A 20,242-nucleotide genomic window follows, 5' to 3' on the forward strand; every position below is an offset into this window, starting at 1 on the left:
AAAATTAACGTCAGTTGCCCTGACCATGGTCCTGAAATACAGCAAAGCGGTCATTCTGATGCATCTCTTTAACTGAGTCTTTTTTAGTTTTTTTTTTTTTTTTTTTTTTTTTTTTTCAGCAGCAGCAGCAACAGGTCTGTTCCTGTTCATAGTTAAACTATGCACTCTTTCATTAGTTTTCGGATACTTTGTATGTGATTAATTATATTTTAGATATTTCTCCCTGTCTCTCTGATCAGCAAACACATAAAACCTGATCAAAACACAGAGGGAACAATACATTTATTTGTTTTAATATTTTTTTCTAAAATCTTATTTACACAAACTCGTACAATCATGTTATATAATATACATTTTTATTACGATTGACATTTGCTAGTTTTATATGACTTTTAGTAAATTGCTTTTCTCAGCTATGTCTGTCACTAAGTTAAGTTTATTATTTTTACATTTTCTGTAGTTCATTAGACTGGACTCATAGTGCCGCTGTTGGTTAATATGTCAGTTTAGAGAGCAGATCTGCTGCAGTTCCTCCCCCATCATCTCCATATTATTAGAGAGAGACAGAAACTGAGAGCACAGTCTGAGAAGGAGAGAGAACACAAATCACGAAGATAGTCCATTCAATATACTTATGAAATTACAGACGTTCTTAGTTTTTGTTACTTTGGATTCATACATGATTTCCTCCAGCTTCTTGGATTGATTTATTTGATTTCTGCCTTAATCTTCATTCCATGATCTTCTGAAAAATGTCGGACAGAACAATGGCGCGGCAAGTACTGCTGTTTATTTGGTTTCTCTCTCTCAGTTCGGCTCTCGGGCAGGTCAGTTACTCTATTCCGGAGGAAATGGCGAAAGGCTCTTTAGTCGGGAACATAGTGCAGGATTTGGGATTAGATTTAAAGAGACTGAAATCGGGTAAATCGCGTATTTATACAGGAGACAGCGCGGAATACATCGAGCTGAATAAAGAAAGAGGAGTCCTCCTTATCAAAGAGAGAATAGACCGAGAGGCGCTGTGCGGACAGACAACGCCTTGCGCGCTACATTTTCAGATTATTCTTGAAAACCCAATGCAACTATACAGAGTAACAGTTGAGATACAAGATATTAATGATAACGCCCCTATTTTCAGCCTTAATGAAATTAAATTTGAAATTAGCGAAATGGCTCTGGCCGGAGCTAAATTCGATTTGGAGACTGCAGTTGACACCGATGTGGGTTTGAATGGTCTTCAAAAGTACATACTGAAGCCAAGTGATAATTTTATTATAAAAACTCACAGTTTACCAGATGGTAGTAAATCTGTAGAAATGGTTTTACAGAAGCCACTAGATCGTGAAAAACAAGACCATATTTATTTAATGTTAACAGCAGTCGATGGCGGCGAGGTGCAAATGTCAGGCACAATGCTGATACACATTACAGTTTTAGATGCGAATGATAATGCGCCTGTTTGCAGCCAGTCAGTATACAAAGCCAGTATAGCCGAGAACTCCGCAAAAGGCACTGTGTTGACCACAGTCAGCGCTTCAGACGCAGATCAGGGTTCTAATGGAGTCGTCACTTATTCGTTATCTTCAGCAGCGTCCGCAACTCTATTTGACATTGGCCAATATGACGGCGTTCTTCGAATAACTGGTAATGTTGACTATGAAAAAAACAAACATTATCAGATAGCGATTCAAGCCAGTGATCAAGGAGGACATACTGATTCTTGTAAAGTAATTATTGACGTCACAGATACGAACGACAATAAGCCAGTTATCAGTATAATGTCAAAATCAAATGACATTTCTGAAAATTCCCCACCAGGGACAGTTGTAGCGATGATGAACATACAAGACGCCGATACAAATGAAAATGGAATCGTAAAATGTGAATTAAATGAAAACATTCCTTTTGTCATCCATTCTTCATCAGATGGGTTTTACAGCCTCGTTACAGATGGTGATTTAGACCGAGAGCGCGAGTCTGAGTATACTATCAGTGTGACGTGCTCTGACGAGGGCGTGCCCTCTCTCTCCAGCAGCGTCACTCTCTCCTTACAGATATCAGATGTGAATGATAACGCGCCTGTCTTTGACAAGAGCTCATATGAGGCCTCCATTCAAGAAAACAACACACCGGGTCTTTCCATATTCACAGTCAGAGCCAGAGACGCAGATTTTAACCAGAATGCCCGTGTGTCTTACATACTGGAGGACTTGTCGGTTAACGGAGTGCCCGTCTCCTCGTTAGTGTCCGTTAGTGCTGATAGTGGAGTCATACACGCAGTGCGATCTTTCGATTACGAGCAGATCAAAGATTTCCAGTTCCGCGTGAAAGCGCAGGACGGAGGCTCCCCTCCTCTCAGCAGCAACGTGAGCGTGAAAATAATTATTCAGGACCAGAATGACAACGCGCCTCAGGTTCTGTATCCGGTCCAGTCAGGCGCTTCTGTGGTGGCTGAAATAGTGCCTCGTTCTGCAGATGTGGGTTATCTGGTGACTAAAGTGGTGGCTGTTGATGTGGACTCTGGACAGAATGCCTGGCTCTCATATAAACTGCAGAAAGCCACAGACAGGGCGCTGTTTGAAGTGGGCTTACAGAATGGAGAAATAAGAACTGTTCGCCAAGTGACAGATAAAGATGCTGTGAAACAAAGACTCACTGTTGTAGTGGAGGACAACGGGCAGCCCTCTCGATCAGCTACAGTCAATGTTAACGTGGCGGTGGCGGATAGCTTCCCTGAAGTGTTCTCGGAGTTCACTGACTTTACGCACGACAAGGACTACAACAACAACCTGACTTTCTATCTGGTCTTGGCCTTGGCTGTAGTTTCGTTTCTCTTTATCGTCTCTATCATCGCCATACTGTCAGTCAAATGCTACAGATGGAGACGCGAGCGGATGTTTTACAAATCTGGAGCGAATCTTCCAGTTATTCCGTATTATCCGCCTCTTTACGCAGACGTAGGGGGCACAGGAACTTTACAGCACGTGTACAATTATGAGGTTTGCAGAACCACTGACTCCAGAAAGAGTGATCTGAAATATAGCAGACCTTGCAGTGAAAGCATCATTAGTCTGGACACCAGCGGAACACAGACACTCACGCATGCGCACAGGGACACACTGAACTTTGATGATTCTGATAAGGTGAGATTTACTGTTTTTGTATAGTAGGTGTTACTTTTTTTTTCTTTTCTTTATTTTTCTCTTTTTTTTCTTTAGAGGAATCGCTTAAACAGACATACTGTAGACACTTTTCTTTTTCAGGAAATTCATACCCATATTTATGAAAACAGTAACTGTTTTTGTTTGCTATTATTGTTATTATTATTATTATTACTCAACATATCTCAGCGAGTTGTGAATATGCAGTCAGCTTTCTGAAATTAATATGCTGCATTCGTTTCGTTGTCCAAGGTGCTGAATCAACATATGTTGGCTTCGTTTCATCTTTTCTCGCCGCAAACATGTGCTCTGTCATACCAAATACTATTTATTAATTATATGCTGACGTCCTGGTGTGTAAAAATTGTATTGTTGGATTCGCATTGCTTTTGCCTGGCAATAGATCATTTTGATTAAATACAGGACTTTTTAATCATTCTCAAACCAACACTTTGTGATTGTTGAACATATTTCGTTACAGTTACATATATTGTCAAATTTAGATTTTTTTCCATTATTATTACACAAATAGAAATTCTGATTTTAATTTTGTATTTTTGATTATTCTATCTCGCTGTGTATATATCTTGTGAGTATGTGCATTTTATATATAATTTAGATGTATTTCTGTAGTAACTCGGAATGTTCTCAGAGTGCCGCTGTTTGTTAGGGGGATGAGACTGAGAGCGCATAATTCCAGTCATACCGCCCTCTCCAACTGCACTTAAGGAGGAGGAGACTGAGGGGTCTGCATAATGCACATACGGGGGTATAACACAGAGGACATCGACGCTGTAATAAATAGTCACCTATGGATCCATGTTTAGACGTTGTCTTAGAAATCCTCCACTAGTTTTGGATTTATTATATTTGGAACTGGACACATTGAAATTCTGAACTGGATACACCGTGACTTCGTTTATTTGCTCTTAAGCAAAATGCCGGACAGAACAATGGCGCGGCAAGTACTGCTGTTTATTTGGTTTCTCTCTCTCAGTTCGGCTCTCGGTCAGGTCAGTTACTCCATTCCTGAGGAAATGACCAAAGGCTCTTTAGTCGGGAACATAGCGCAGGATTTGGGTTTAGATTTAAAGAGACTAAAATCTGGTAAAGCTCGTATTTATACAGGAGACAGCGCTGAATACATCGAGCTGAATAAAGAAAGAGGAGTCCTCCTTATCAAAGAGAGAATAGACCGAGAGGTGCTATGCGGACAGACAACGCCTTGCGCGCTACATTTACAGATTATTCTCGATAATCCTATGGAACTGTTTAGGGTAACTGTCGAAATTACAGACATAAATGACAATTCTCCTATCTTTAAAAGAAATGAGAGACGATTTGAGATAAGCGAATCAGCAGTTGTAGGATCAAAATTCATGCTGGAGAAAGCGATAGATGCAGACATTGGCGTAAATAACCTACAAAGCTATTTTCTACAACCTACTGATAATTTTAATTTAAAACTTCATGGTCAGAGTGATGGGAGTAAAAAGGTTGAAATGATTCTACAAAAGCCTTTAGACCGAGAAAAACAAGAAAACATGTCTCTGATATTAACCGCAATAGATGGTGGAGAACCACCGAAATCAGGAACAGTTCAGATTCATGTTACAGTGCTTGATATAAACGATAATGCTCCAGTGTTTACTAAGCCTATATATAGGGCGATAATTACAGAAAACTCCCAAAGTGGCACGCCACTCATCACTGTTAGTGCTTCTGATTCAGATAAAGGGACAAATGGAGATGTCAGTTATTTAATTGCAAACAGTGACAGTGTATCTGACATTTTTCATATTGATGAAAATGGATTGGTGAAGTTAGTCGGAAAAATTGACTTTGAAACATCTAAACATTACCAAATTGATATAGAAGCAGTAGATAATGGTGGACTGTCTGATTCTAGCAAAATAATGGTCGACGTGATTGATATAAATGATAACGCGCCCGTCATCACAGTTATGTCAAAATCTTATGCAATACCTGAGGACTCTCCGCAGAGTACTGTGACTGCCATTATCAGTGTTAACGATCCGGATTCTGACAGTAACGGACAGGTTCATTGCAGTGTAAAGGAAAACATTCCCTTTACAATCAAATCAACTTCTAATGGATTTTATAGTATTGTGACAGACAGTGATTTAGACCGAGAGCGCGAGTCTGAGTATAACATCAGTGTGACGTGCACTGACGAGGGCGTGCCCTCTCTCTCCAGCAGCGTCACTCTCTCCTTACAGATATCAGATGTGAATGATAACGCGCCTGTCTTTGACAAAAGCTCATATGAGGCCTCCGTTCAAGAAAATAACACACCGGGTCTTTCCATATTCACAGTCAGAGCCAGAGATGCAGATTTTAACCAGAATGCCCGTGTGTCTTACATATTGGAGGACTCGTCGGTTAACGGAGTGCCCGTCTCCTCGTTAGTGTCCGTTAGTGCTGATAGTGGAGTCATACACGCAGTGCGATCTTTCGATTATGAGCAGATCAAATATTTCCAGTTCCGCGTAAAAGCGCAGGACGGAGGCTCCCCTCCTCTCAGCAGCAACGTGAGCGTGAAAATAAGGATTCAGGACCAGAATGACAACGCACCTCAGGTTCTGTACCCGGTCCAGTCAGGTGCTTCTGTGGTGGCTGAAATAGTGCCTCGTTCTGCAGATGTGGGTTATCTGGTGACTAAAGTGGTGGCTGTTGATGTGGACTCTGGACAGAATGCCTGGCTCTCATATAAACTGCAGAAAGCCACAGACAGGGCGCTGTTTGAAGTGGGCTTACAGAATGGAGAAATAAGAACTGTTCGCCAAGTGACAGATAAAGATGCTGTGAAACAAAGACTCACTGTTGTAGTGGAGGACAACGGGCAGCCCTCTCGATCAGCTACAGTCAATGTTAACGTGGCGGTGGCGGACAGCTTCCCTGAAATGCTCTCGGAGTTCACTGACTTTACGCAGGACAAGGACTACAATGACAACCTGACTTTCTATCTGGTCTTGGCCTTGGCTGTAGTTTCGTTTCTCTTTATCGTGTCTATCATCGCCATACTGTCAGTCAAATGCTACAGATGGAGACGCGAGCGGATGTTTTACAAATCTGGAGCGAATCTTCCAGTTATTCCGTATTATCCGCCTCTTTACGCAGACGTAGGGGGCACAGGAACTTTACAGCATGTGTACAATTATGAGGTTTGCAGAACCACTGACTCCAGAAAGAGTGATCTGAAATACGGCAGACCTTGCAGTGAGAGCATCATTAGTCTGGACACCAACGGAACACAAACACTCACGCATGCGCACAGGGAGAGACTGCAGTTTGATGATTGTGAGGATCAGGTGAGAATTAGCCAATTTTTTTAATTATTTAGTGTTCCTCATATTTGTTTTCTTTATTTTCGTTTGAAATGTTGACAAGGTCGTTTCACGAGTTTCTGTTATACTATGAAATATATTAATCGTTACATTATTATTATTTCCTTTGGTTTGTATTGAACGGTTATATTTCTATGCTTGACTTCCCCTGGTTGTGTTGGTGCGCACTGTAAGAAATTGTTTCATGTAACAATTTGTAAAAAGAAAGAAAGAGAGAAAGAAAGAAAGAAAGAAAGAAAGAAAGAAAGAAAGAAAAAGCGAAATGGCACACTGTGGTTGTCAGGTAAGAGTTTTCTTATCAAGTAATTTTTGTCACACCTAAAATCATTCAGAGCTGCAAACTGCTCTATAAATTTGGATAGACTAACGCATACAAAATCTGCCAAGTTTCCATATTCATATTTTCAACAACAGTGAAAGATTTTAGATTTTAAAGATTTTATTTAAATTATCGCTGAGCCTTATGTTCTGTTCTACAAACAGCTTTGTTGAAAAAAACAATTGTAACCAGACACAATATGTTTATTTACGTAATGCTCTCCTCATCCAAGTGAAATTTGCACCGACCTTTTTAATATAATTATCTCTAATAACAAAGCAGAATATGCGGTTGCACTGTTTTTTAGAGTTGTTGTTTTCATTTATTTATTTAGTTATTTTAATAGCGTTTAGTCTATAGGGTAATTTCTAGTTGGATTTACAAACTTTTTTACAATAGTTGTGCATGAATGAGTCCCACTGCATTAGTTTCATAAAGGGATATTATTAATTTTTCTATTATTTGTTTGTTTGTTTTGCGTCTTGACGTTTATATATATATATATATATATATATATATATATATATATATATATATATATATATATATATTTTTTTTTTTTTTTTTTTTTAGCCAAATACTATTTATTGGCTTTTTTTATTTATTGTTAACAAAGTTTTTAATGTTATATTTGACTGATGCACTAAGTGCCGCTGTTGGTCAGTGTTTCTGTGTAAAAGACACTCGTTTTTAGATCCGCCTCCACTTTCTGACATCACATTCTGCAGAATCTCTTTCATTCAGATGGTCTCCTCTTTACATTAAAGCATCTAGAGATTCGCTTCCATATGTTTTTGGATGAAGATTGATGTTTTTCAAACTTTGGGAACCTCCTATTCTTCGACTTTTCCTCTGTACTGGAATAGAAAATTTGGATTATGTCGGTTCTTTGTTTTTACGCCCAAAGTGGCGCGTCTTGGACGCGGATTTCATCATGGCTAATGCAGCCTCTCGTGCTGTGCGTCTTTGTCATGGCCGTTGCGCGCGGGCAGGTCCGTTATTCTATTCCAGAGGAGATGACAAAGGGCTCGCTGGTGGGAAATATCGTTCAGGATCTCGGTTTGGATGTAAAGAGGCTGAAATCTGGTCGAGCGCGGATCTTTACGGAGGACAGTCGTGAGTACATCGGTCTGAACGTGGATAAAGGGACTCTGGTAGTGAAAGAGAGGATAGATAGAGAGGAGCTGTGCGCCCAAGTGTCTCCCTGCTCCTTACATTTTCAGATTATTCTAGAAAACCCCATGGAGCTGCATAGGATTGATGTTGAAATATTAGATATCAATGATCATGCCCCTGTTTTCAAGAAAAAGGAGATTACCTTTCAAATAAGCGAATCTGCTTTGTCTGGGGCTAGATACTCTATTGATAGTGCGAAAGATCCAGATGTCGGTCTAAATTCACTTCAGACATATAAATTAAATCCAAACGACCATTTTGTGCTCAAAACCTTGTCTCACGCTGACGGTACTAAATATGTCGAAATGGTTTTACAGACTCCATTAGACAGAGAAAAACAAGAGGAGTATAACCTGATTTTAACCGCGTTCGACGGTGGATCCCCCCAGAAAACTGGAACCTTAAAAATTAACATTATTGTCTTGGATGCAAATGACAATGCGCCTGTTTTTAGTCAGTCTGTATATACAGCACTTGTAGCTGAAAATGCGTCAATGGGATCATTAGTCTTAAAGGTTAGTGCAACTGACGCAGATCAAGGAACAAATAAACAAGTTTCCTATTCATTCTCGGAAAGCAGTGACAGTATCTTAGATACATTCAATATTGATCCAACAAATGGTGATATTACAGTTATTGGCCCTCTCGACTTTGAAAAATCAAAGAAATACGAGCTGAATGTGGTGGCGACAGACATTGGTGGTTTAACAGATACTGCTAAAGTGATGGTGGAAATTACAGATGTTAATGACAATGCCCCTGTAATTAATATAATATCGTTCTCGAGCCCTTTGCCAGAAAATTCCGCTCCTGAGACTGTGATAGCGATGCTGAATGTCAAAGATTTAGATTCAGGGAAAAATGGACAGGTGAGATGTTTAATTAATCCTAGTTTACCATTTCAAATCAGACAATCATCCTCAAATTTCTACAGTCTGATAACTGATCAGCTTTTAGACCGTGAAAAAATGTCTGAATATAATATCACAATAACAGCTATTGATGAGGGCTCGCCATCTTTCTCTACTAATAAAACACTGACTCTGAAAATCTCTGATGTCAATGACAACGACCCTGTATTTCAGCGTCAGTCATACACCGCATATGTTATGGAAAATAATTCACCCGGAGTCTCTGTTTTATCTGTTAAAGCGCATGACAAAGACTCTGGCAATAACGCGCGTATTTCATATTTTCTGGAAGACATTATTGTGAACGGCGTCTCTGCCTCGACGTTTATTTCAGTGAATGCAGAGAGCGGAGAGATTCTTGCTGTTCGTTCGTTTGATTATGAGCAAACAAAAGAATTTAACATTCGCGTAAAAGCGCAGGACGGAGGAAATCCTCCTCTCAGCAGCAACGTGAGCGTGAAAATAATGATTAAGGACCAGAATGACAACGCGCCTCAGGTTCTGTATCCGGTCCAGTCAGGTGCTTCTGTGGTGGCTGAAATAGTGCCTCGTTCTGCAGATGTGGGTTATCTGGTGACTAAAGTGGTGGCTGTTGATGTGGACTCTGGACAGAATGCCTGGCTCTCATATAAACTGCAGAAAGCCACAGACAGGGCGCTGTTTGAAGTGGGCTTACAGAATGGAGAAATAAGAACTGTTCGCCAAGTGACAGATAAAGATGCTGTGAAACAAAGACTCACTGTTGTAGTGGAGGACAACGGGCAGCCCTCTCGATCAGCTACAGTCAATGTTAACGTGGCGGTGGCGGACAGCTTCCCTGAAGTGCTCTCGGAGTTCACTGACTTTACGCACGACAAGGACTACAACGACAACCTGACTTTCTATCTGGTCTTGGCCTTGGCTGTAGTTTCGTTTCTCTTTATCGTGTCTATCATCGCCATACTGTCAGTCAAATGCTACAGATGGAGACGCGAGCGGATGTTTTACAAATCTGGAGCGAATCTTCCAGTTATTCCGTATTATCCGCCTCTTTACGCAGACGTAGGGGGCACAGGAACTTTACAGCACGTGTACAATTATGAGGTTTGCAGAACCACTGACTCCAGAAAGAGTGATCTGAAATATGGCAGACCTTGCAGTGAAAGCATCATTAGTCTGGACAGCAGCGGAACACAGACACTCACGCATGCGCAAAGAGCAAAACTGAATAATGAGCATTCTTTTGATCAGGTGAGCTGGAGTAAATGATCATTATTATGAGTTTCTGGTGTCAATTTATTTGTTTTCTTCTCTTTCTGGCATAATGGGTTTCATGGTTGTGGACTGTACGTATCATTTTAATTTTTAGATTTATAATAATAGTATCTGTATAACATTTAACGATAGCATTTTGGTGACTATAGGCTACATTTTACACACTTTATATTAAAACCGTAACCTCTCGGTGTTTATACAAAATTACCTACACAGACTTTTTATTAGTTTATTTTTTCAGTTACACTCAGTCAGGTAAGAGTTTTTTCCCCTTTCTTTTTCTTGTTTAATTGTGCTTATGTGTGCTAATGAGTCAGACACAATAAATCGTACCTGCACTTAAGGGCTATGCTATGGTTTCTGCCTTGCTTTTGAATATTTTTATGTCATCATATTATAGTTGTTCGTTTCAAACATCATCCAAACCGATGATTAATATATCTGCAAAATTTTACCTTAACGCAAAGTATATTTGTTCGCGATTCATGTAATTTTCTTTATTGCTATTTAATAGTTTTTTTTTTTATTATTATTTTTTTAGTGTAATATTTCTCTGATGCACTAAGTGCCGCTGTTGGTCAGTATGTTCGGGCTTTAAGCATTCAGTTTTACATCCTCCTCTACTTTCTGACATCACATTCTGCAGAATCTCTTTCATTCAGGCGATCTCCTCTTTACACGAAAGCATTGAGACATTCGCTGCCTTGTGTTTTCGCATGAACTTTGATATTTTTCAATCTTCTGAATCCTTTGTTTCTTTGGCTTTTCTTCTGAAGTGGAATAGAAGACTTGGATTATGTCGGTTCTTTGTTGTTTTTACGCCCAAAGAGGCGCATCTTCGACGCGGATTTCATCATGGCTAATGCAGCCTCTCGTGCTGTGCGTCTTTGTCATGGCCGTTGCGCGCGGGCAGATCCGTTATTCTATTCCAGAGGAGATGACAAAGGGCTCGCTGGTGGGAAATATCGTCCAGGATCTCGGTTTGGATGTAAAGAGGCTGAAATCTGGTCGAGCGCGGATCTTTACGGAGGACAGTCGTGAGTACATCGGTCTGAATGTGGATAAAGGGACTCTGGTAGTGAAAGAGAGGATAGATAGAGAGGAGCTGTGCGCCCAAGTGTCTCCCTGCTCCTTACATTTTCAGATCATTCTGGAAAACCCAATGGAGCTGCATAGAATCGATGTAGAGATATTAGATATTAATGATCATGCTCCTGTTTTCGCTAGAAAGGAAATTGATTTTCAAACAAGTGAATTGGCACTTCCCGGGGCTCGATTTTCACTAGACAGCGCCCAGGATCCGGACACTGGCACTAACGCGCTTAAGTCATATTTGTTAAATCCAACAGATCATTTTGATTTAAAGGTCCTATCACGAAATGATGGCTCGAAATACGTCGAAATGGTTCTTCAAGTTCCTTTAGACAGGGAGACTCAGGAGGAGCACAAATTAACCCTTACAGCCTTCGATGGCGGCAGTCCTCAGAAAACTGGCACCGTTAGGATAAGTGTTACGGTCATAGACGCAAATGATAATGCCCCTGTTTTCAGTCTGCCTGTTTACCGTGTTTCTTTATTTGAGAATTCACCAAATGGTGCTGTAGTCATCAAGGTAAGCGCCACTGATAATGACCAAGGCGCAAACGGTGAGATTGCATATTCCTTTTCACGCAGTTCAGGAAAAGCACTTGATTTATTCCATATTGACACAAAAACAGGTGAAATTACCGTAAGAGGGGATTTAGACTATGAGAGGGCAAAGCAGTTTGAGTTAAACATAGATGCTACGGACAAAGGTGGCTTAACTGATTCTAGTAAAGTGGTAATCGACATTATAGATGTAAATGACAACCCCCCTTTAATAAGCGTGATTTCATTTTCTAACCCAATACCCGAAGATGCAGCGCCAGAAACTGTAATAGCTATGATGAATGTCAAAGATTTAGATTCAGGGAAAAACGGGAAGGTTAAATGTTCTATTGCTACAGATTTGCCGTTCAAAGTGAAGTCATCTGCGCAGAATTTCTACAGTTTGATCACTGATCAAATTTTAGACCGTGAAAAAAATTCTGAATATAATATCACAATAACAGCTATTGATGAGGGCTCACCATCTTTCTCTACTAATAAAACACTTACTCTGAAAATCTCTGATGTCAATGACAACGCCCCTGTGTTTCAGCGTCAGTCGTACACCGCATATGTTATGGAAAATAATTCACCCGGAGTCTCTGTTTTATCTGTTAAAGCGCATGACAAAGACTCTGGCAATAACGCGCGTATTTCATATTTTCTAGAGGATATTCTCGTGAATGGCGTCTCTGCCTCGACGTTTATTTCAGTGAATGCAGAGAGTGGAGAGATTCTTGCTGTTCGTTCTTTTGATTATGAGCAAACAAAAGAATTTAACATTCGCGTAAAAGCGCAGGACGGAGGAAATCCTCCTCTCAGCAGCAACGTGAGCGTGAAAATAATGATTCAGGACCAGAATGACAACGCGCCTCAGGTTCTGTATCCGGTCCAGTCAGGTGCTTCTGTGGTGGCTGAAATAGTGCCTCGTTCTGCAGATGTGGGTTATCTGGTGACTAAAGTGGTGGCTGTTGATGTGGACTCTGGACAGAATTCCTGGCTCTCCTATAAACTGCAGAAAGCCACAGACAGGGCGCTCTTTGAAGTGGGCTTACAGAATGGAGAAATAAGAACTGTGCGCCAAGTGACAGATAAAGATGCTGTGAAACAAAGACTCACTGTTGTAGTGGAGGACAACGGGCAGCCCTCTCGATCAGCTACAGTCAATGTTAACGTGGCGGTGGCGGACAGCTTCCCTGAAGTGCTCTCGGAGTTCACTGACTTTACGCACGACAAGGACTACAACGACAACCTGACTTTCTATCTGGTCTTGGCCTTGGCTGTAGTTTCGTTTCTCTTTATCGTGTCTATCATCGCCATACTGTCAGTCAAATGCTACAGATGGAGACGCGAGCGGATGTTTTACAAATCTGGAGCGAATCTTCCAGTTATTCCGTATTATCCGCCTCTTTACGCAGACGTAGGGGGCACAGGAACTTTACAGCACGTGTACAATTATGAGGTTTGCAGAACCACTGACTCCAGAAAGAGTGATCTGAAATATAGCAGACCTTGCAGTGAAAGCATCATTAGTCTGGACAGCAGCGGAACACAGACACTCACTCATGCGCAAAGAGCAAAACTGAATAATGAGGATTCTTTTGATCAGGTGAGCTGGAGTAAATGATCCCGAATATGACTTTTTGGTGTCCATTTATTTATTTGTTCTCTTTTCTGGCTTTATCAGTTTTACTGTGTTTAGTTTTATTTTTTAGATTCATCATTTATATTTTAAGAAGCTGTAGTTGAAATTTACTGTACTGATAGCATTTTTGAGACTATACATTTTCACACTTGCTCATATCAAAGTCATAACTTTTAAATGTTTTATTGGAAATTGCATGCAGACACGATATTCTTTTATTTTTCTAATTGCACTAAGATATTTTTGTTCTGCGTATGTGTGCACACATGAGCGAGTCTCGTTGAATTGTGCCTGTATAGCTAGGGCTATGTTTGTTTTGCTGTTGACAATTTCCTTTCTTTTTATTCTTAGATGTTCGGTTCAGAACATAATCTTATTAATATTTCAGCAAAAGTCTGCCTTATACTATATATAAGTATGCTATATTATAAGTATATACTACTTTGGTCGCAATTCATGCCATTGTCTGTATTGCTCTTTAAGATAATTTTTTTAGTGTAATATTTCTATGATGCACTAAGTGCCGCTGTTGGTCAGTATGTTCGGGCTTTAAACATTCGTTTTAGATCCTCCTCCACTTTCTGACATCACATTCAGCAGAATATTTCTTTCATTCAGACGATCTCTGTTTAACACTTATACATCGAGACATTCGCTGCCTTGTGTTCTCGGATGAACTTTGATATTTTTCAGTCTCTCTTAATATTTTGTTCTTGGTCTTTTCTTCTGAAGTGGAATAGAAGACTTGGATTATGTCGGTTCTTTGTTGTTTTTACGCCCAAAGAAGCGCATCTTCGACGCGGATTTCATCATGGCTAATGCAGCCTCTCGTGCTGTGCGTCTTTGTCATGACCGTTGCGCGCGGGCAGGTCCGTTATTCTATTCCAGAGGAGATGACAAAGGGCTCGCTGGTGGGAAATATCGTTCAGGATCTCGGTTTGGATGTTAAGAGGCTGAAATCTGGTCGAGCGCGGATATTTACGGAGGACAGTCGTGAGTACATCGGTCTGAATGTGGATAAAGGGACTCTAGTAGTGAAAGAGAGGATAGATAGAGAGGAGCTGTGCGCCCAAGTGTCTCCCTGCTCCTTACATTTTCAGATTATTCTGGAAAACCCCATGGAGCTGCATAGAATTGATGTCGAAATATTAGATATTAATGATAATGCACCTGTTTTCACACGCCGAGAAATACAGTTTCAAATAAGTGAATCTGCTACACCTGGGGCCAAATTTTCTTTAGATAAGGCGCAAGATTCTGATGTGGGTTTAAATACCCTTCAGAAATACACACTCAATCCGACTGATCATTTTTCTCTGAAAGAACAGATGGGAAATGATGGATTGAAATATGTTGAAATGATTCTACAAAAAACACTGGATAGAGAAACTCAAGAGGAGCATAAATTAATATTGACGGCGTTTGATGGTGGCAGTCCTCAGAAATCAGGCACTATTAAAATAAGTGTTCTTGTAATCGACGCAAATGACAATGCTCCTGTGTTTGGTCTCCCTGTGTATAGAGTTTCCTTATTAGAGAATTCAGCAAAGGGTACTGATGTCGTGAGCGTGACTGCAACTGATAAAGACAAAGGAACGAATGCTGAACTGACATATTCTTTCTCACAAACATCAGGAAAGGCTTTAGAGCTGTTCAATATAGATTCACAAAGTGGTGACATTACTGTGAACGGTGACCTGGATTTCGAGAAGTCAAAACATTTTCAGTTAAACGTTGAAGCAACTGATACAGGTGGCTTAACAGATTCCAGTAAAGTTATTATCGAATTAATGGACGTTAATGACAATGCACCCATGATAAGCGTGATTTCATTTTCTAACCCAATACCCGAGGACGCAGCGCCAGAGACTGTGATAGCGATGCTGAATGTCAAAGATTTAGATTCAGGGAGAAATGGACAGGTGAAATGTTCTATTGCTCCAAATTTGCCATTCAAAATACAGTCATCTGCCTCAAATTTCTATAGTGTGACAACCAATCAGTTATTAGACCGTGAAAAAATATCCGACTATAATATCACAATAACAGCTATTGATGAGGGCTCGCCATCTTTCTCTACTAATAAAACACTGACTCTGAAAATCTCTGATGTCAATGACAACGCCCCTGTGTTTCAGCGTCAGTCATACACCGCATATGTTATGGAAAATAATTCACCCGGAGTCTCTGTTTTATCTGTTAAAGCGCATGACAAAGACTCTGGCAATAACGCGCGTATTTCATATTTTCTAGAGGATATTCTCGTGAATGGCGTCTCTGCCTCGACGTTTATTTCAGTGAATGCAGAGAGTGGAGAGATTCTTGCTGTTCGTTCGTTTGATTATGAGCAAACAAAAGAATTTAACATTCGCGTAAAAGCGCAGGACGGAGGAAATCCTCCTCTCAGCAGCAACGTGAGCGTGAAAATAATGATTCAGGACCAGAATGACAACGCGCCTCAGGTTCTGTATCCGGTCCAGTCAGGTGCTTCTGTGGTGGCTGAAATAGTGCCTCGTTCTGCAGATGTGGGTTATCTGGTGACTAAAGTGGTGGCTGTTGATGTGGACTCTGGACAGAATGCCTGGCTCTCATATAAACTGCAGAAAGCCACAGACAGGGCGCTGTTTGAAGTGGGCTTACAGAATGGAGAAATAAGAACTGTGCGCCAAGTGACAGATAAAGATGCTGTGAAACAAAGACTCACTGTTGTAGTGGAGGACAACGGGAAGCCCTCTCGATCAGCTACAGTCAATGTTAACGTGGCGGTTGCTGACAGCTTCCCTGAAGTGCTCTCGGAGTTCACTGACTTTACGCACGACAAGGACTACAACGACAACCTGACTTTCTATCTGGTCTTGGCCTTGGCTGTAGTTTCGTTTCTCTTTATCGTGTCTATCATCGCTATACTGTCAGTCAAATGCTACAGATGGAGACGCGAGCGGATGTTTTACAAATCTGGAGCGAATCTTCCAGTTATTCCATATTATCCGCCTCTTTACGCAGACGTAGGGGGCACAGGAACTTTACAGCACGTGTACAATTATGAGGTTTGCAGAACCACTGACTCCAGAAAGAGTGATCTGAAATATAGCAGACCTTGCAGTGAAAGCATAATTAGTCTGGACAGCAGCGGAACACAGACACTCACGCATGCGCAGAGAGCAAAACTGAATAATGAGGATTCTTTTGATCAGGTGAGCTCACGTAAATGTATATGAATATGAATGAACATGTCTTTCTCGTTTGCATCCATCCATCCATCAATCCATTTATTTATTTATTTATTATGATGTCCAAACTGGCAGCTAGTTACAAATTGACTGTACCAATAGCATTTTTGTGACTATACATCTTTCAAAATTTTCATATTAAACGTATTATTTTTAAAATTTTATTCACAATTAGATACACAGTCTATATATTTTTCCACTTGCACAAAGTCAAGTAAGAGTTTTTTTTTAGTGTGCTTATGTGTGCGAGCATGAGTGAGTCTGAATCATACCTTCATTACTTAAGAGCTATTTTATATTTTCTGCTTTGCCTCTGACTATTTCCTTTTGCCATATTTTAGGTCTTCGTTTAATACCATATTGTTATTGGTATTTACAGGGAGAAACCCCGTTAACGCAAAATATGTACTTTGGTTTCAGTTAATGAAGTTCTTCCCCCTGTATTGAACAAAGCATGTTTTTTCAGTGTAATGTTTACCCATGCACTAAGTGCCGCTGTTGGTCAGTATGTTCGGGTTTTACACATTGGTTTTTAGATCCTCCTCCACTTTCTGACATCACATTCTGCAGAATCTCTTTCATTCAGACGATCTCCGTTTAACACTGAAACACCGATACATGCCCTGTTTTTTCTCTCTCGGATGAAGCTTGATATTTTTCAACCTTTCTGAAACTTTTGTTTGTTCGACTTCTCTTCTGTAGTGGACAGAGGATTTTGATTATGTCGGTTTTTTGTTTTTACGACCAAAGAGGCGCATCTTCGACGCGGATTTCATCATGGCTAATGCAGCCTCTCGTGCTGTGCGTCTTTGTCATGACCGTTGCGCGCGGGCAGGTCCGTTATTCTATTCCAGAGGAGATGACAAAGGGCTCGCTGGTGGGAAATATCGTTCAGGATCTCGGTTTGGATGTTAAGAGGCTGAAATCTGGTCGAGCGCGGATCTTTACGGAGGACAGTCGTGAGTACATCGGTCTGAACGTGGATAAAGGGACTCTGGTAGTGAAAGAGAGGATAGATAGAGAGGAGCTGTGCGCCCAAGTGTCTCCCTGCTCCTTACATTTTCAGATTATTCTAGAAAACCCCATGGAGCTGCATAGAATCGATGTAGAAATATTAGATATCAATGATCATGCTCCTGTTTTCAAGAAAAAGGAGATTACCTTTCAAATGAGTGAATCTGCTTTGTCTGGGGCTCGATATTCAATCGACAGTGCTAATGATCCTGATGTAGGTCTAAATTCCATTCAGACATATAAATTAACTCCATCTGATCATTTCACCGTTACAATACCTGCTCATCTCGATGATACAAAATACGTAGAGATAATTTTGCAAAAACCTTTGGACAGAGAGTCTGTGGAGGAGTATAAACTTATTTTAACAGCATTCGATGGGGGAAACCCCCAGAAAACTGGCACTGTCTATATCAACGTTATTGTTTTAGATGCAAATGACAACGCTCCTGTTTTCAGTCAGTCGGTCTATAAAGCATCTATTCCAGAGAATTTTTCTAAAGGATGCACTGTCTTAAGGGTGAGTGCAACTGATGAAGACATGGGATCTAATGGAGAGGTAGCGTATTCTTTTTCACAGAGCAGTGAAAGCTTTTCTGGACTTTTCAACATTGATTCCAGTTCTGGAAATATTACAGTTAATGGTTTATTAGATTTTGAGAAATCAAAAAAATATGAATTATATGTCGAAGCAACCGACAAAGGAGGATTGCGAGATACCAGCAAAGTGCATATTGAAATTACTGATATAAACGACAATGCTCCTCTAATAAGCGTAATTTCATTTTCAAACCCAGTGCCGGAGAGTTCAGCACCAGAGACTGTAATAGCAATGCTGAATGTCAAAGATTTAGATTCGGGGAAAAACGGAATAGTTAAGTGCTACATTCCTCAGAATTTTCCTTTTAAAATACAGTCATCAAGCCCGAATTTTTACAGTTTAGTCACTGATGAGCTTTTGGATCGGGAGAAGGTCTCCGAATATAATATCACAATTACAGCTATTGATGAGGGATCGCCATCTTTCTCTACTAATAAAACACTGACTCTGAAAATCTCTGATGTCAATGACAACGCCCCTGTGTTTCAGCGTCAGTCATACACCGCATATGTTATGGAAAATAATTCACCCGGACTCTCTGTTTTATCTGTTAAAGCGCATGACAAAGACTCTGGCAATAACGCGCGTATTTCATATTTTCTAGAGGATATTCTCGTGAATGGCGTCTCTGCCTCGACGTTTATTTCAGTGAATGCAGAGAGTGGAGAGATTCTTGCTGTTCGTTCTTTTGATTATGAGCAAACAAAAGAATTTAACATTCGCGTAAAAGCACAGGACGGAGGAAATCCTCCTCTCAGCAGCAACGTTAGCGTGAAAATAATGATTCAGGACCAGAATGACAACGCGCCTCAGGTTCTGTATCCGGTCCAGTCAGGCGCTTCTGTGGTGGCTGAAATAGTGCCTCGTTCTGCAGATGTGGGTTATCTGGTGACTAAAGTGGTGGCTGTTGATGTGGACTCTGGACAGAATGCCTGGCTCTCATATAAACTGCAGAAAGCCACAGACAGGGCGCTGTTTGAAGTGGGCTTACAGAATGGAGAAATAAGAACTGTGCGCCAAGTGACAGATAAAGATGCTGTGAAACAAAGACTCACTGTTGTAGTGGAGGACAACGGGCAGCCCTCTCGATCAGCTACAGTCAATGTTAACGTGGCGGTGGCGGACAGCTTCCCTGAAGTGCTCTCGGAGTTCACTGACTTTACGCACGACAAGGACTACAACGACAACCTGACTTTCTATCTGGTCTTGGCCTTGGCTGTAGTTTCGTTTCTCTTTATCGTGTCTATCATCGCCATACTGTCAGTCAAATGCTACAGATGGAGACGCGAGCGGATGTTTTACAAATCTGGAGCGAATCTTCCAGTTATTCCGTATTATCCGCCTCTTTACGCAGACGTAGGGGGCACAGGAACTTTACAGCACGTGTACAATTATGAGGTTTGTAGAACCACTGACTCCAGAAAGAGTGATCTGAAATACGGCAGACCTTGCAGTGAGAGCATCATTAGTCTGGACAGCAGCGGAACACAGACACTCACGCACATTCAGGAGCATAAACAGATATCCAGAAATACAGAAAATCAGGTGAGGTGTGTGGAATTTGATTGTTTAATTTATTTTCTTAATTCATTTTTTTAACTGCATTTTAAAATATTATATTATTTGTTAATATGTTAAAATCTACACAATTAAAACATTGCGTATGGGAGTGTGGCGTTTTATGCAGTTTCCATAAGAGACTTTGTCTTTATTTAAAAGTGATTTTTAATTGTTTCTTCTTGTTTTGAAAAGAAACAGTGTGCTTTTCTCCACCGTAGGTTATTCACAACGATGTGCTTAAAAGTTGATGTTGGCGCTTGCACCATGCTCCAGTACCACCGTTTTCATAGACAGCTCTAATAAAGCACCTGTGACAATTAGCATTTTGCAGTTCTTGTATTGAACCCTAAGCGTCGCTGTTGGTTGATAAGGTA

The 20,242-nt window shown here is 40.6% G+C and overlaps 3 protein-coding genes and 2 pseudogenes across 5 annotated transcripts; all 5 read left to right on the forward strand.

Annotated features, from left to right (window-relative positions):
• Positions 1 to 752: 752 nt before the first annotated feature.
• LOC306852922 (protocadherin beta-16-like) lies at positions 753 to 7,657 on the forward strand (the record flags this gene model as incomplete). The annotated part of the gene is made up of 3 exons (XM_079390037.1): positions 753 to 3,132; positions 5,124 to 6,493; positions 7,616 to 7,657. 3 exons carry the CDS (start codon positions 753 to 755, stop codon positions 7,655 to 7,657), a joined length of 3,792 nt encoding a protein of 1,263 aa, XP_079246163.1.
• Positions 7,658 to 7,726: 69 nt separating this feature from the next.
• Positions 7,727 to 10,017, forward strand: LOC306852923 (protocadherin gamma-A11-like; annotated as a pseudogene). Its single transcript has one exon. The product of its transcript is annotated as a protocadherin gamma-A11-like (transcript).
• Positions 10,018 to 10,985: 968 nt separating this feature from the next.
• LOC306852924 (protocadherin gamma-A11-like) lies at positions 10,986 to 13,279 on the forward strand (annotated as a pseudogene). Its single transcript has one exon. The product of its transcript is annotated as a protocadherin gamma-A11-like (transcript).
• A 1,032-nt stretch (positions 13,280 to 14,311) lies between these two features.
• LOC306852925 (protocadherin gamma-A2-like) lies at positions 14,312 to 16,509 on the forward strand (the record flags this gene model as incomplete). The annotated part of the gene is given in 2 exon segments (XM_079390038.1): positions 14,312 to 16,475; positions 16,478 to 16,509. Coding segments are annotated over 2 exon segments (2,196 nt in total).
• A 968-nt stretch (positions 16,510 to 17,477) lies between these two features.
• On the forward strand, positions 17,478 to 20,116 carry LOC306852926 (protocadherin gamma-A11-like; the record flags this gene model as incomplete). Its single annotated transcript, XM_079390039.1, has 2 exons — positions 17,478 to 19,853; positions 20,087 to 20,116. 2 exons carry the CDS (start codon positions 17,478 to 17,480, stop codon positions 20,114 to 20,116), a joined length of 2,406 nt encoding a protein of 801 aa, XP_079246165.1.
• Between the last annotated feature and the right edge of the window lie 126 nt (positions 20,117 to 20,242).

This window comes from Barbus barbus (assembly GCF_936440315.1).
Source record: "Barbus barbus genome assembly, chromosome: 33".
NCBI lineage: Eukaryota > Metazoa > Chordata > Actinopteri > Cypriniformes > Cyprinidae > Barbus > Barbus barbus.